General features: G+C 35.4%; 1 protein-coding gene across 14 annotated transcripts in view; it reads right to left on the bottom strand.

The window, feature by feature from the left end:
• The window catches only part of LOC145986636 (uncharacterized), a 250,937-nt gene that overhangs the window by 134,703 nt on the left and 102,161 nt on the right, over positions 1-14,073 (bottom strand). For all 14 annotated transcript variants that reach the window (XM_083120899.1, XM_083120894.1, XM_083120895.1 and 11 more), the window contains exons 8-11: positions 13,894-13,968; positions 12,027-12,125; positions 8,862-8,906; positions 8,010-8,066 (exon numbers count right to left, since the gene is read on the bottom strand). In XM_083120899.1, the coding sequence (XP_082977025.1) occupies positions 8,010-8,066; positions 8,862-8,906; positions 12,027-12,125; positions 13,894-13,968 (276 nt within the window). The remainder of the gene's footprint in view (positions 1-8,009; positions 8,067-8,861; positions 8,907-12,026; positions 12,126-13,893; positions 13,969-14,073) is intronic.

Below are 14,073 nucleotides of genomic sequence, written 5' to 3'. Positions count from 1 at the left end.
TATTGGGGTCTGTAAAATCCTCCAACTCTACACTGGTGATTTTCACTTTGTTCTCAGCATTTGTTATTGATAAGGTAGGGTAGTGGTGTGCCTGTGGTTGAAGCCAATATTTGATCTTGATTGGTCTCAATGTGCCCCCAACAAAAAACTGGTAATAAAATTGTGCAGGGGACAGCATATATATTTTGCCACCTGGTGTAAATGGTGAATCATATTCTTTGTTGGGGATGCTGTACAATTCAAGAATTACTGTATGTTTTGGATTCTCGATTATGCCTGTTATTTCCTTTTCTGCTGTAAGCAATCTGCTTGTTACAGATTCAAGATGCTCATTGATGGTCCTAACAACATCATCATGCCCTGGCTTGATCTTTATGTCCACAACAAGTTTCTTGTATTGTTGCACAATCTCTTGAAGCTGGGTGGCAAAAACAGACAGAGCATTTGCTTGATTGGATTCCATGGTCCCTAGCTGTTGCTTGATATTAGCTACAATTTGTTGCAAATTTTCAACAACTGCCAATTTTGAATTTTGAGCAGTAAGATCATGGACCTGTCTTCTGATATCCTCAAACAGGGCATGCAGTTCATTAATATGTTGATTGGTTGGTAGAGTGGCCACTGTCTGAGTGAGTTGTTTGATCTCTGCTTGGATATTCTTGATATCTTCTGATTTCAATATGCGATTCACAGCTCTCTTAATATTTTTAAGTTCCTGTGATGTAGGAAGATTTGAAACAGTATTCTGCAAAAATTCAAGTGCCAATTTTACATTGTTTAATTCAGATGCATCAGCCACATTTTGCATGGCATTTTGGAGCAGGGCTATATCTGCCTGAGAGGGTGTGGATTGTTGTAAAATTTCAAGTTTTGTTTGGATATCATCGATCAAATGATGAAAATGAGATAGCTCAGATTCGGTGTTGAGGTTTTCAAGCTTTGTGATTTGTTGCTGGACACTGACAAGGGTATCTACAATCCCAGGCAATCTGGATTCTAGTACATTTGCCAAATCACTTTGCACTGCTGCTATTGTACCTTCAAGATGGGTTATGGAACTTTGAATTTTTCCAAAATCTTCATATGTTTCAAGTTGCAGCTTGATGTTTGCAACACTCCGAGTTATTGCATTCAAAGCATCAGAAGATGGCAAGTTGTTCATAAAATTTTCAAGTGTCTCAATTTTTTCTTTAACCTCGGCTATGGCATTGTTCAGAGGATCCAGATTAGGTATCTGGAGTGAGTGAATCTGTTCTTTTAGAGTGGAAATGACTAGATCAAAATCTTCTTGTGATTTTATGCTTTTGACAATTGTTTGGAGTTGTGTCTGGACATTATTTATCTGCTCTTCTAATTGCTGTTTCAATTGCTCAGAGTTGGTAGCCTGGGTCTTAAATTTGGCTTGAAGAGCTGCTACAGCTTCTTCTAAACTTTGAAAATTATCTAATGTTGCCAGGTCAGTATATTTCTGAAGCAACAATTTGAGTTCTGAGTCAATTTTAAGAAGAGGGTCCATGCATTGTGATTGTAAATTTGTAATTTCTAATTGAAGACTGGCATTGAGTGTGGTTTGTAAAGCTTGTAAATCACTTCTTAATTTCTTGACTCTGACATCAAGCATCAGAATCTCATCACTGTGATCTTCATGTCTTGTATGGCCAAATATATCATTAGGCATTTTCTTTTACTGGTTATTTATTATAGAGTATCTGATTCTTAATTCTATAAAAAAGGGTATAAGCTTGTCATAGGATCCCGGGACCTCAATATATAAGCAGTCACCAGCAGAAACAGTATATACAGTGCCAGAAACCATGTTTGAGTGCTTAATTCTATAAATATTTCTCCCTACTGAAATCTTGACATCACCCTCAGGGGTTGTAATAAATTGTAATTGACCACCTACAGGTAATTGGTAATGATTTAAATTATTGTTAAATATGTACAATGTTTTGCCTGTTTCATCATCATTATCTGTAAATATGCTGTTCAGATGAATAATTAACAAGCCACTCAGTTTAGACAGCATATCAGGAGAGGCTTGTGGTGTTGGCAGCTCCATAATAGCCTGTTTTTTGAACCCAAATAAGTTCATAGGCATGTTTATTTATTTCAAATCATGCTCTGTAATTGGGCATTGATCCCCATTTTTCAAATCACAATGCCCCCAAGGTAAAGTATGTATGTCACATGATAAAATGCATCTCTTATCATCATGTGGGTCCAGGGCCACTTTTCTTACAATATTTGAAGTCAACAAGTGATCCTCACTCTGAATTCTATTTTCTGATGTTCTGATTGAACTCTGTGATTTGATGCAATTTTTATAATCTTCAAATTCAAGATCTTTTTCAACAGTCACTCTGCCAATGCCCTTGGCCTTTTTGGCAACAGCGCCACTACATGTTTCAAAACTGTACATCTTGGCACTTAACCCAGCAAATTTCACAATAACATCACCAAGTGTCTCATCTTTTAACTTGCCAGGCACTTTTTTGTTGTGGGGTTGAATCCTTGTATGTTCACTGGTATCAAAGTATTGAAACAATTCAGGCTGTGCAATATCTTGATAAACATCTTCTGTTTTAATATCAAGAATAAAACTATCCGTGTCCATGTACAATAATTTTATATTATCACCATAAAAAGGTTTCAACACATCATAATATAATATTAACATATGTAATTTGGACAATTCCAATATCACAGCCCCTACATAAATAGGTTTATCAAACTTAATCTTTGTTTTCATCATGTTGAAAAGTGCCATGTGCTCATCATAAATTCTTCTGTAATTGAAATTAGGCTTTGCAACCAATTTTTTGCTCAGGCTGGGGTCAGTAATTATTTTAACATCGGTATGTTTTCTGACATTTTCAATAGTTTTGCCATATACAGAATTAACCATCAATTTAAACAAGCTCTTATCAAATTGGCTCTTTGCAGATGTTCGAAGCTCTGTGTTTGTATCAATGTATGGTTTCAACCATTCTGAGTGCTTGAACCTTAAGACTTTTCCAACTTTGCTCACTTGAACACCATGTTTCATCAGGAACTGGAGGTTTTTGTAATATGTGACATAGCCTTGTTTCGGCTCCAGAGTCATCATGAGCTTCTTCTGTTTAGAGCCAGGTGAGCACTGAACCTCGGGAATTGGGGGCAGATCAGAAAATTTGTTGTGTAAATTATCAGGAATTGTCAGATCAACCTCTAAGAATAGGCCATATTCACTGTCATCAAAATCCTTAAGATCCTCAATATTGAAATTTTCAACCCATTCAAGCCCTGCATATGGCAGTTTTTGCATCATAGCGTGACCATAGAGGTTGTTTGCATCTACATACAGTATATAATTTGATGGCCGTGCTGGATCATAATCAGGCATATGCTTGTTATTTGCTCTGGCATATCTCTGGGAACATTGCACCATCCCACCTCTTATACATTTCTCCATAAACAGATACATATCTTGATCGTGGATCAGATCCAATTGCTTTTTGGTGTTGAAAAATGTTGCGGCCCATGCTAGGCCCGGGGCACTGTAAAAATACACTGGATCCAGTTTATAATTTTGCATGGAAGATTTTCTGAATGCCTGTATTATATCAGCTAAGAGGGTGACGTCAAGTTTCAAATATGCCATGTGATAATCACCAAATGTCTGGCATTTTAAATTGTTCCACATCAACTGAGCATGGCGATAATCATCATCACTGATTCCAGATCCTCTGATTCTGCTGTAAAACTCTTCTTGTGGTGGCAGGGAACACTCATCGAATTTAGAAAAATCTGTAACATAGTCATATGGATATACACCCTTCCGCCTAATTAATTTCAGGTCCTGATTTGGAAACAAAGCACATGTGATTTTGAATTGATCATCAGGTAATTGAGTGGCCAGTGTATCCAGGCTAGCAGATAAAAATCTGTAAGAATCAAGAAATCTTATGCGAATAGGAACACCATCAACTTTAATTATCTTGCTAATAGATATATATTTTTCATCATTTTCAGCTAAAATATTTAAATTCTGCTTCTCAAACCCCTCGTACCTGATCAAATGATGAAAATCATAATTGGATGCTCCATGGCAAAATATGGGGACAAATCTTGGTCTCTTGATCTTAATATTACAGCTATTACACAGGGCCTGTTTATATCGACCATCTGTATGAGAATGGTGTTTCACCTTGATATTTGTATCTGAAAATTCACAATCACATACCGGGCATTTTTCTGCTTTGTTGAAATCCTCAATCTGTTCCTCTGTTAAAGGCAACATGGGCTTTGATTTTAATAAGATGTTAGATGCTATGTCACGGCACTCATTTTCTATTCTATGTGCAAATATTTTGATGGCATCTGGTCCCTTGTATGAATATTTTTTAATAACAACACCATCCCGTATAACCACATAACAAAAGCTGGAAGGTTCATGTTGCTGGTATGGTGTACTTGAAGATTCTTCGGGATCTGGGCTACAAAATGCAAGAGATTTGAGATTTGATTCAGAATCCCAGACAATATATGCTGGGTGTTCCAACGAGGCTTCATACTTTTTGAATTTGCAATTTTCACTTGGATTGGGCATCACCATATGAACAGGTTTATGGTTCCCACAGTATTTCAGATGCTCAATTAACTTGTTTTTTGCAATTTCTGCACTATCTTCACAAACACCATTCACCATTTTTCTACCATCAAATTCAGTCAAACATCTTCTGCACAACTTGAATATTTTTTTATATTTGTCTAGTTGTGTTCTCACTAAAGCTTCAAGATTATGTATCAGAGTGTAATGATATGTACCATCCTTTTCAATTAAGAGCAGATCAATCGGAATTGCAGATTCATCATCAAGTGTACTGATTCTGAGAGGATCTATCAAGCAATTGCCAGTGGAACAAGTAAATACATTAATAGATAATTGCTTGCCATTGATGTGCCTGGCCTTTTTTTCAAATTTGTCAATATTCTGAACAGACATTGGATATTCCAAACCCTCCATTGCCTCGTCAAAATCATGTTCATGCTGTTTGTAATAACTTATTCTCTGAGGATCCCTTGAAACTGGATACAGAGCAGCTAAAATACACCACAAAAAGCATTTCGCGTCATTATTTTTTATATTGACCACGGCTCTTTTGTTTTTGATATTGGCAGGTAATGGCAAATATGTAGAACCTTTTAATGGGCTGAATTCAGAAATATTAACATATAACTTGTGCGGAGAGCCACATAGGCTCCATCCTGACTCTTTTGCCGCAAATTCAGAGTGTTTGATATTTAATTGATTTATCAATCTGCTTATTATTGTGTCTAAATTTTCGTTTGAATATACCGGTACAGTTTCTGTTAAGTGGGGGTGTGTAAATTTTGTGTCATTTGGTTTCTTATATTGTACAAACAATTTGAGGGAGAGCTTATAAGAGCCATTTTGTGCATTTAGAATTGCCTGCACTTTAGGATTTACACTGTTCAAGAAATTCTCAATGCCGCATCTTGGCTCTGATACAAACCGGTGATCCCTTAATTGGCCGTTAAAACTGCTACGGATGGGTTCATAGCGTGGCTGCTTTGCAGGTCCAGCATTAACAGGTGCTTCATGCTTCCTTTTCAGACCAGATGTGGATGGTTGTGAGGGCAATATTGATGACTGTACATAAGAATTACACTTATGCCATTTGTAATATGCCTTGCTTAATATTTTATGGCATCTTGGACACATTTTTGTGGCTTTTCTGCATTTCTTAGAGTTACAAATACGGCAATGCCTAGCCCAATGAGAACTAGATATATTTTTATTACACCGATTGCAATATTTTTGTTTTGGCATTTTTTCTTATTGTTTATTATATAAGATTTTCTGGGCTTCAATTCAAAACTTTATACTTAATAAAAAATATCAGTTGGGTTCAGCAGTTAGTGGCTGAGCTGGTGCTTTTATACCCAAACAACAGCAGTAACTAGGTTTTGGTGATAGTTTTGCTGATGTGCAACACACTTCACCAGGTTTAAAACCTCATCTCTATATCAACTAAATACAATTCAAAATTGGATTTTGAACTGTACAATAAATATTCTGTAAGTCTCACTTGTGTTTATATTAACAGAACAAGACAAAACCAGAATTGTATTCAGGATTGCATGTTTTCATACAAAAAAGCCATATTTTTGACAAGTTTATAAACAACAATCACACAGATATAGCTTTTACATACATGGCTGAATCTGTCTGAGCAGAGGAGAAAGGAGGTTTTCAGATCTGGGGGCTATCAACGAGCAGTAATTATTCTCAAAATCTCACTTGTAGAGATATTATTTTGCAACATGTATTTCAATCTTATACAGGACTCGAACCCAAAGCCCCTGATTACAATGCAACACTATTAACACTTCTCAATATGGAATATGCCCACATTTTACTGGGTTCTGAGACCTTAATGCAGACAAAATTGGATTTTGAACTGCCATAATATTTTCTAAGTCTTTGCCTAGGCTCATATTATCAGAATAGAATTGCTTTCAGAATGAAGAGGAGGCAGTTCATTGCCACTGTGTGAAAATATGTATCTTTGTCTCAATCTTTGTTACATTTTCCTTGTTACAGACATGTTACACGCACAGAAAGATTAATGGCCCCTTCAGTGAATCGTACAGAAAAATCATTAATGCTCCCTTCTAGCTATATAGATTTTATCTCTTGCGTGCCGGCAAGGCATGGAGGCAATTAATTATACCTACCCACTTTTCTTCTATTGTATTGAGCAAGTGGTTATAAAACATGAGGAAATAAGAAAATTGAGAAATTCAGTTTTTGTACAATATATTATTGTAAAACATTTTTTTACCAGGGTTTCAGATTTGGGGGCTATCAACTAGCAGTAATTATTCAAAATCTCACTTGTGGACATATTATTTTGCCACATGTATTTCAATCTTAAATATTTTATCAGGACTCGAACCCCGAGCCTTTTGTTTACAAGACAACAATATTATCATTTTGCCATCAGGGGAGGCTTCATATTTTATGAGGACTTAAACCCGAACCTCCACACCTGAAAAATTAGGGTATAAGCCCCTCTTGCCATTGTCTTAAGTATGGGTAAATCTATCTGTTGAGCCCTCGCCTTTTCTACACTAGAAATTCAGAATTTCTTAAAAATCAGAGCATATCACACCTGAAGAATTGGGGTACAGGCCCCATCTTGGCATTGTTTTAAGTGTAAACAAATCTGATTGTTCAATCAAATAGCCTCGCCTTTTCTACACTTGTAAGTGGCGCTGTCCCCACCACAAACCCCACTACTAATTTAATTAAAAGGTTCTTTCTTAATTATACAAATGGTTCAACATGTTGGAACCATTCGCTCATGCACATGTTTTAATCAAAATACTCGTAGTTTCCTGTAATGCTTTCTCTGTTTACACACACACATGTGGGCATACACGCGTGCGGTGGCTCAGGACAGAGATACATTCCAGCCCCCTATATTTTAGTTGGGATGCTACCGGTCGAAAAATCTCGATTTTAGTAGCCAAATACAAAAAGTTAACTTTTGACTCCATTATCCCCCTATCCCAAACAATCCAAACCACAGTCACACTATTACCTATTACACTACATTGTGGTACTTGTTATATTCCTCTAATTGTTCTCTTGAAATTGTTTTAAAATAGAAGTAAAACGGTCTAAAATGAACGTGGGATGAATCCCAGAGATTTATCTGTTCCAGAATTGTACGTGTTTTTAAAATCTGTTATTTTTTTTAAATATCCATAATATTCTTTAAAAATTCAAAATTATTTTGTAAATATTGCTTCTTTTATTGGCAGTGCAATGTTATGCAAATTTTATTTTCAAATTTGAGAGCTATGTTGTCTGTTCAAAATGGAATGGACACTGTTTATGTGCGTGTGTGGGGGGGTGTTAATTTTGTAGCCTTTAAATCAAAACCTTCCTGCAACACAGCATATACACGTAGATACATGTGAAGTTATGAACCTACCTGCAAAAATGCCTTCATTACCAAATTGAGGAAGTTTTGAAGTTTCTCAAAGGAGTCCTGTAAAGAAACGCAAAGGTTTGAGTTAGTGAAACACACTCTTCTTTTTAATTAATTTCAAACATTCATCAAATTTCTATGTGCTGCATAAACAAATGTACTTACCAAAAGTTTTATTTTACTCAAAAGTTTGAAATGTTGTACAATGAAAGAAATAAAGGCCTGTTGTGTCAATCATTTATGTATCATGAATAAATGCCTTGGAAATAAGAATGTGTTGATTATAAAGTATAAGGTTGCACTTTCATATTACATGAGACCGATACCATTAACATTTTGTATTATTGGAAATTAATGATCCGGGCCAAACAAAACAAGACTCCACTGAATTTCACTTAACGACCTTGAACATAATACTTACAAAAATAAGGTCCCTGTTCAGGATTTATTTATATGCCAACTAATATTGTCATTGTAAAACTCAATTCCAATATTTTATGTTAGAGTTAGCTTCGACAATGTGCTTTCCTTTGCGTAGGTGTATTTCTGGTTTTGATCTTGGCACTCTAAGTTTTCCTTTTGTTCAGAATATTATCGTTTAGTAACACTTTAATTACTTCGATTATTTACATGCTTAAAGCCTTGTTACTTTTAATAATTTACAATGATCGGAATGTCCACGGCAAATGATAATAAAATTATCATGTTGTTGTGATGATATTAACGCATTATTTTATCTTAGAATTCCTCATGTTTTCTTATAGTGCACTTTAATAAACAATTACATACAATCATAAATTACATTCAAAATTATAAATGTAAGTTTTTCTTTACATTGATTCATTGCAAACTTGCCTCGCTTGCTTCTATAGAAAATGCTCTGGTACCAGTTGAATTACCCTGAAATGAAATAAGTATTTTTATTGGATAAAAGTTTATCAAATGTATTTAAACAACAGAATGATTATTGATGCAAGAGGTAAATATGTTCAAAACTAATAAACCAACAAATCACAAGAAACCCATTGGTGTAATGAATTGCCGATACCTTAAAATTATTAATGAAGGAATTTTAAATGCAGGTCAAGTACAGTTTTTGCTGAAATGACGTGAGGATTTCTTTGAAACTACAAATTACTTACTATCTGTCCTGTCCAGGGATGCCCACGGGGGGGGGGGGGGGATATGGCGCAGGTTGCGCCATCGAGATTTTAAGGGGTGATTTTTTCCCTTCAAATAATGTAAAATTCAACATTTATAAATTTTCCAAAATACAATAGCTATATGTAAAAATGTTACACCTTCAATGCACTATATTTAATTCATTAGATGAAGAAAAGAAAGTGTTTAAGGGCATTATCGAAGGGGCGGGGGAGAGAAATATCCAACTCTTACATATTAGCCTTAATTGACACGTAGGTTTTGGGGGGATCCTGAATTAAACGTTGGGTGGGAGGGGGCAGTATCCAACTCTAGGTATTACATTATGGCGGGTATTTTAGTTAGATGGGGATTGAGAATTCAATTGAGGGAGGTATCCAATTCTTGTGTATTACTATTGTTTTAGACTGTTGCGGAAATTCTGGTGTGGATACTGAGAATTAATTTTTTGGAGGAGGCAATATTCACTCTTCAATATCAACAGTAAGTCTAAAATTCGCATGGAAATTTTGGTGGTAGGATTGAGTACTACTTCGAACATTAAATTTTGAAGACTGTATTTAGCGATATGGTATCCACACGTTTTCGGCCCCGAACATGCCAAAAGAGAAGCTTCGCTCGCATTTCTGTTTTTCGGGAAAACGTATTTGGCGTTTTACTGAGGTAAAGTGAAGTATAATACTATAGCTGCATAACAAGACATAAGCGATATTTTCGATATTCATTAATAACATCACTTCTTAAAATATAATGCCTAAAGTTGGTAGGCCTACACTGATTAATTTTAAGGGCGCGAATGATATGATTTTGGGGGGATGGGCCATTGGCCTTTGGGGGGATGGGCACCCCTGGTCCTGTCTGTACTTACTAGACCTTGGTTTCCTCAACACGTACTGAAACTCTGAAGGTACTGTAGAGCTACAAATAAATACTGGCTAAAAGTTTCCAAAGATAACTAATTATGCTAAAGTACTCGCTATATATTCCTAATCTAAAAACTCAACCGGTAGAAAATATCTCCAATATTTGTTCTGTCACATTTTCGAGGTCTCTGGTGCACTTGTACAGTGCGTTCGATTTGGCTCCTGGCCGAGATAGCGCGTGGCTGCAGAACGACGATGCGCGGCGCGGATGCCGGCAGTTTCGACCCATAACGCCCCGTTTATTTCTAAGCACATATCTTTAGCATACAGAAAATTGTATTTATATTGCATAGCGAGTAATAACCTGTGTTATCAAAGTTGTTCAAAGTGATGGCCAACTGCATTCACATATTCCCGGCATATTTTGATCAAATTTTGATTGACACGCAAAAGTTCCTCTTCCGTTCTTGTAAGTTATGTTCTTCTATTGTCTTTCAGTACATCTATAGTGTAGAGATTCTTTCTATAGACTATTTTTAGCGGTCCCCACAAAAAATATTGCCTACAAACGTCTCGACATGATTCGATTTTTGACTTAAGTGTCATGCATATAAATTCTTTGTTTTAACGTGAATTTTTCGGCTGGTATTTCAATGTCTCACATTCTTATTAAACACACACAAACTCACATTGGGATTACACAGAAAATCTAACAATGATGTGATCTATGAGACTGGACAAACGCGCCCAAGCGTACTTAAATTAAACAGAAATAATACACCTCCACGATAACAGTACTAATAAGCGAGCATTCGCCTTCAACGCGAGTTCTGGGGTGTAAGGGGTGATCTTCCACATAGTACACCCAAATGTCAACCTCACTTCCACGTTAGTACACCCTGGACTGAAGACTAACGAGGCTCTGGCGACTGGCCCCATGACCAGTATAATTTTGTTTGTATTGTCCTGTTGTCCTTATGTGTGCTGAGTGCCCGTTTACAGCCTCAGCTTTTAACAGAAGTCAGAACATTTTAACATTTTTAATTATGCAACGTTAGAGTTGTTCTTTGAAATGATAAGGGGCTGGCCCCCGAATAATGTGACGGGAGCAAAATAGCCTAAGTGCTGACGCTCCCACAATTTTAAATTCAAATTCAAATTCAAATTCAACGCGAGTTCCAGACAGCTTGTACGCTCTCCCGACGCTTAAACATGCAACTATTGCATGTCAATGCGATGCCGTTTTCTTTCACATAATGGTCAAGAATAACAACAATGTAACTACGCTTACAACTTGCGTGTAGTGTTTAATCCACAAGGGCGTCCGCATGGGTAAAACTTTCTTTCTATAAATAAAAACTTAATAAAATTTGGTTCATCATTGAAGATATTATTATTTACATGCTTTGAAATGATTCAAATTCTGACTATATAGAAACAATTTTTGGGGGGTAGTTTTTACCCCGCGTGTGTCGTGCCGGGTTAACAATGGCAAGAAAACAACTTGCAACCAGAACAAATATGTCAAATCAAATTTTTTTCAAAATATGCCGGGAATGTGTGAATGCAGTTTGCCATCACTTTGAACAACTCTTAACAGGTTATTACTAGCTATGAAATATAAATACAATTTTCTGCATGCTAAAGATATGTGCGTAAAAATAAGCGGGACGTCATGGGTCGAAACTGTCGGCATCCGCACCGCGCCTCGCCGTTCTGCAACCACGCGCTATCTCGGCCAGGAGCCGAAACAAACGCACTGTATTAAATTTGCCCGCATTGAACTTAATTAATATTCATATAAAACTTGGCGAGTTGTCTTGCATAATAGAAACTATAGTTCAATAAACCTCATAGCCGCTGAGATATAGGCGTATATATTGTTAGATATTACCTTTAATACTGAAACCCTGTATATAATAAACTTGAACTAAATATTTTCGGCGTGCCGTAATGGTGCATATGCGTAATAATAAACAATAATATTGGCATTTACTTTTTCAGTTGCCACCAATACTGCCTGAATGTAACTTTTTGCTGTGCGAAGAACAACTTGGTCTAATTGGTCAGCTACACTCCATAAATACTTGAAAGCCTGGAATGAAAACAATTATAACATTAAAACTGGAGAATGATGAAAGAAAATAGTACGCTAAAATGACAGATTATTTTAAAATTTGAAAGTTTAATGTAAATTATAATATTACAATAATGCCAATATATTCTGTATGTTCACAGAATAGTAACACAGTAATAATAATGAAATTAAATTCCCATATTGTGATGACAATATAATTCCTCATTAGTTTTCTTTCAGTGCACTTTAATAAGCAATAATAGTCTACATTATTATACAAAATAATATAATATGTCAAATTCATAAATTAATTTGTTTAATATGAAATAAAGAAGAAATCCCTCAACAGTGGAAAGAATCCATAATTGTTCATGTGTTTAAAAAAGGTGATAAAATGAACTGCAATAATTACCGTGGAATTTCTCTACTCTCAACAACATATAAAATATTATCTAACATTTTTTTTACAAGACTAACCCCATATGCTAATGAAATTATAGGTGATTATCAATGTGGATTTAAACGTAACAGATCAACTACAGATCAAATTTTTCACATTAGACAGACACTTGAAAAAAAGTGGGAATATAATCAAAATGTCCATCAGCTATTCATTGATTTCAAAAGAGCATATGATTCGGTGAAAAGAGATAAATTATATAATATATTAGTAGAGTTTGGAATACCTAAGAAACTTGTTAGTATGATAAAAGTATGCACCAGTGAAACGGAAAGTAAAATTCGTGTGGGTATTAATGTGTCTGACAAATTTACAATTCATGATGGGTTAAAACAAGAAGATGCATTATCTCCATTGCTCTTTAATTTTGTCTTAGAATATGCTGTTAGGGAGGTAAAAGAAACTAACGAAGGACTAAAATTAAATGTTGTGACTCAGTTGTTAGCATATGAAGTTATTAGGGGATGATATAAATACAATTAAGAATAATGCTAAAATATTTTCAAAACTGCTAAAAAGATAGGTTTGGAAGTTAACAAAGAGAAAACTAAATATATGCTTACAGGCCGAAACCAAGTGTTAGGTAATAATCAAAATCTAATTATTGATAACAACTTGTTTGAACCAGTTTATAAATTCAAGTACTTAGGAGTAATATTAACAAATGAGAATTATATTAAGGGGGAAATAAAAAGTAGGCTTAATTCGGGAAATGCATGTTACTTCTCTCTTCATAAACGTTTGTCTTCTCGTTTAATATCTAAGAAACTAAAAGTTAAAATATACAAAACAGTAATTTTGCCTGTAGTATTATATGGGTGTGAAACTTGGTCCCTTACATTGAAAGAGGAACATAAATTGAGAGTATTTGAAAATAAAATCCTTAGGAAAATCTTTGGACCAAAATGGGATGAGGAGACAGGTGAGTGGAGAAGGTTACATAATTTGGAACTACATATTCATGTCCAGATATTATTAGAATAATTAAATCAAGAAGACTTAGGTGGGCAGGCCATGTGGCACAAATGGGAGAGGAAAGAAGAGTTTACAGGATTCTTGTTGGGAAATCTGATGGTAAGAGACCTATAGGAAGACCAAGACGAAGATGGAGGGACAACGTTGAGATGGACCTAAAGGAAATCGGTAGGGATGGAAAAGAGTATATAGATCTTGCTTACAGGAATACTGCATGTTTTAGTTCTGGAAACGCGGAGAAATAATCAAAATTAGTGTTCCGAAAGTATTTTAACAGTCAATCCGTAAGAAACATTACACTGTTTACATTTAGCTATCAGAATGTTCATTATGTAGTAGCAAGCATCTTACCGGTAAAGTAGATAAATCAGAACTTGCAATTGCAGCAACAAATCTCTCAATTTCATGAAGGAGATACACAGTATTCTGAAATGAAATGATTATTAAAAATAACTAATTTATTAAGTCTGAATGAACGTACCGATTTACGTGAACAACTATGTGAAATGAAAAGTATATTTTAGAAAGTTC

This window comes from Lepisma saccharinum, chromosome 4 (assembly GCF_977018435.1).
Source record: "Lepisma saccharinum chromosome 4, izLepSacc3.1, whole genome shotgun sequence".
Taxonomy (NCBI): domain Eukaryota; kingdom Metazoa; phylum Arthropoda; class Insecta; order Zygentoma; family Lepismatidae; genus Lepisma; species Lepisma saccharinum.
The sequence above is the reverse complement of the archived record's forward strand: the minus strand, read 5'-3'. Positions and strand labels throughout refer to the sequence as shown.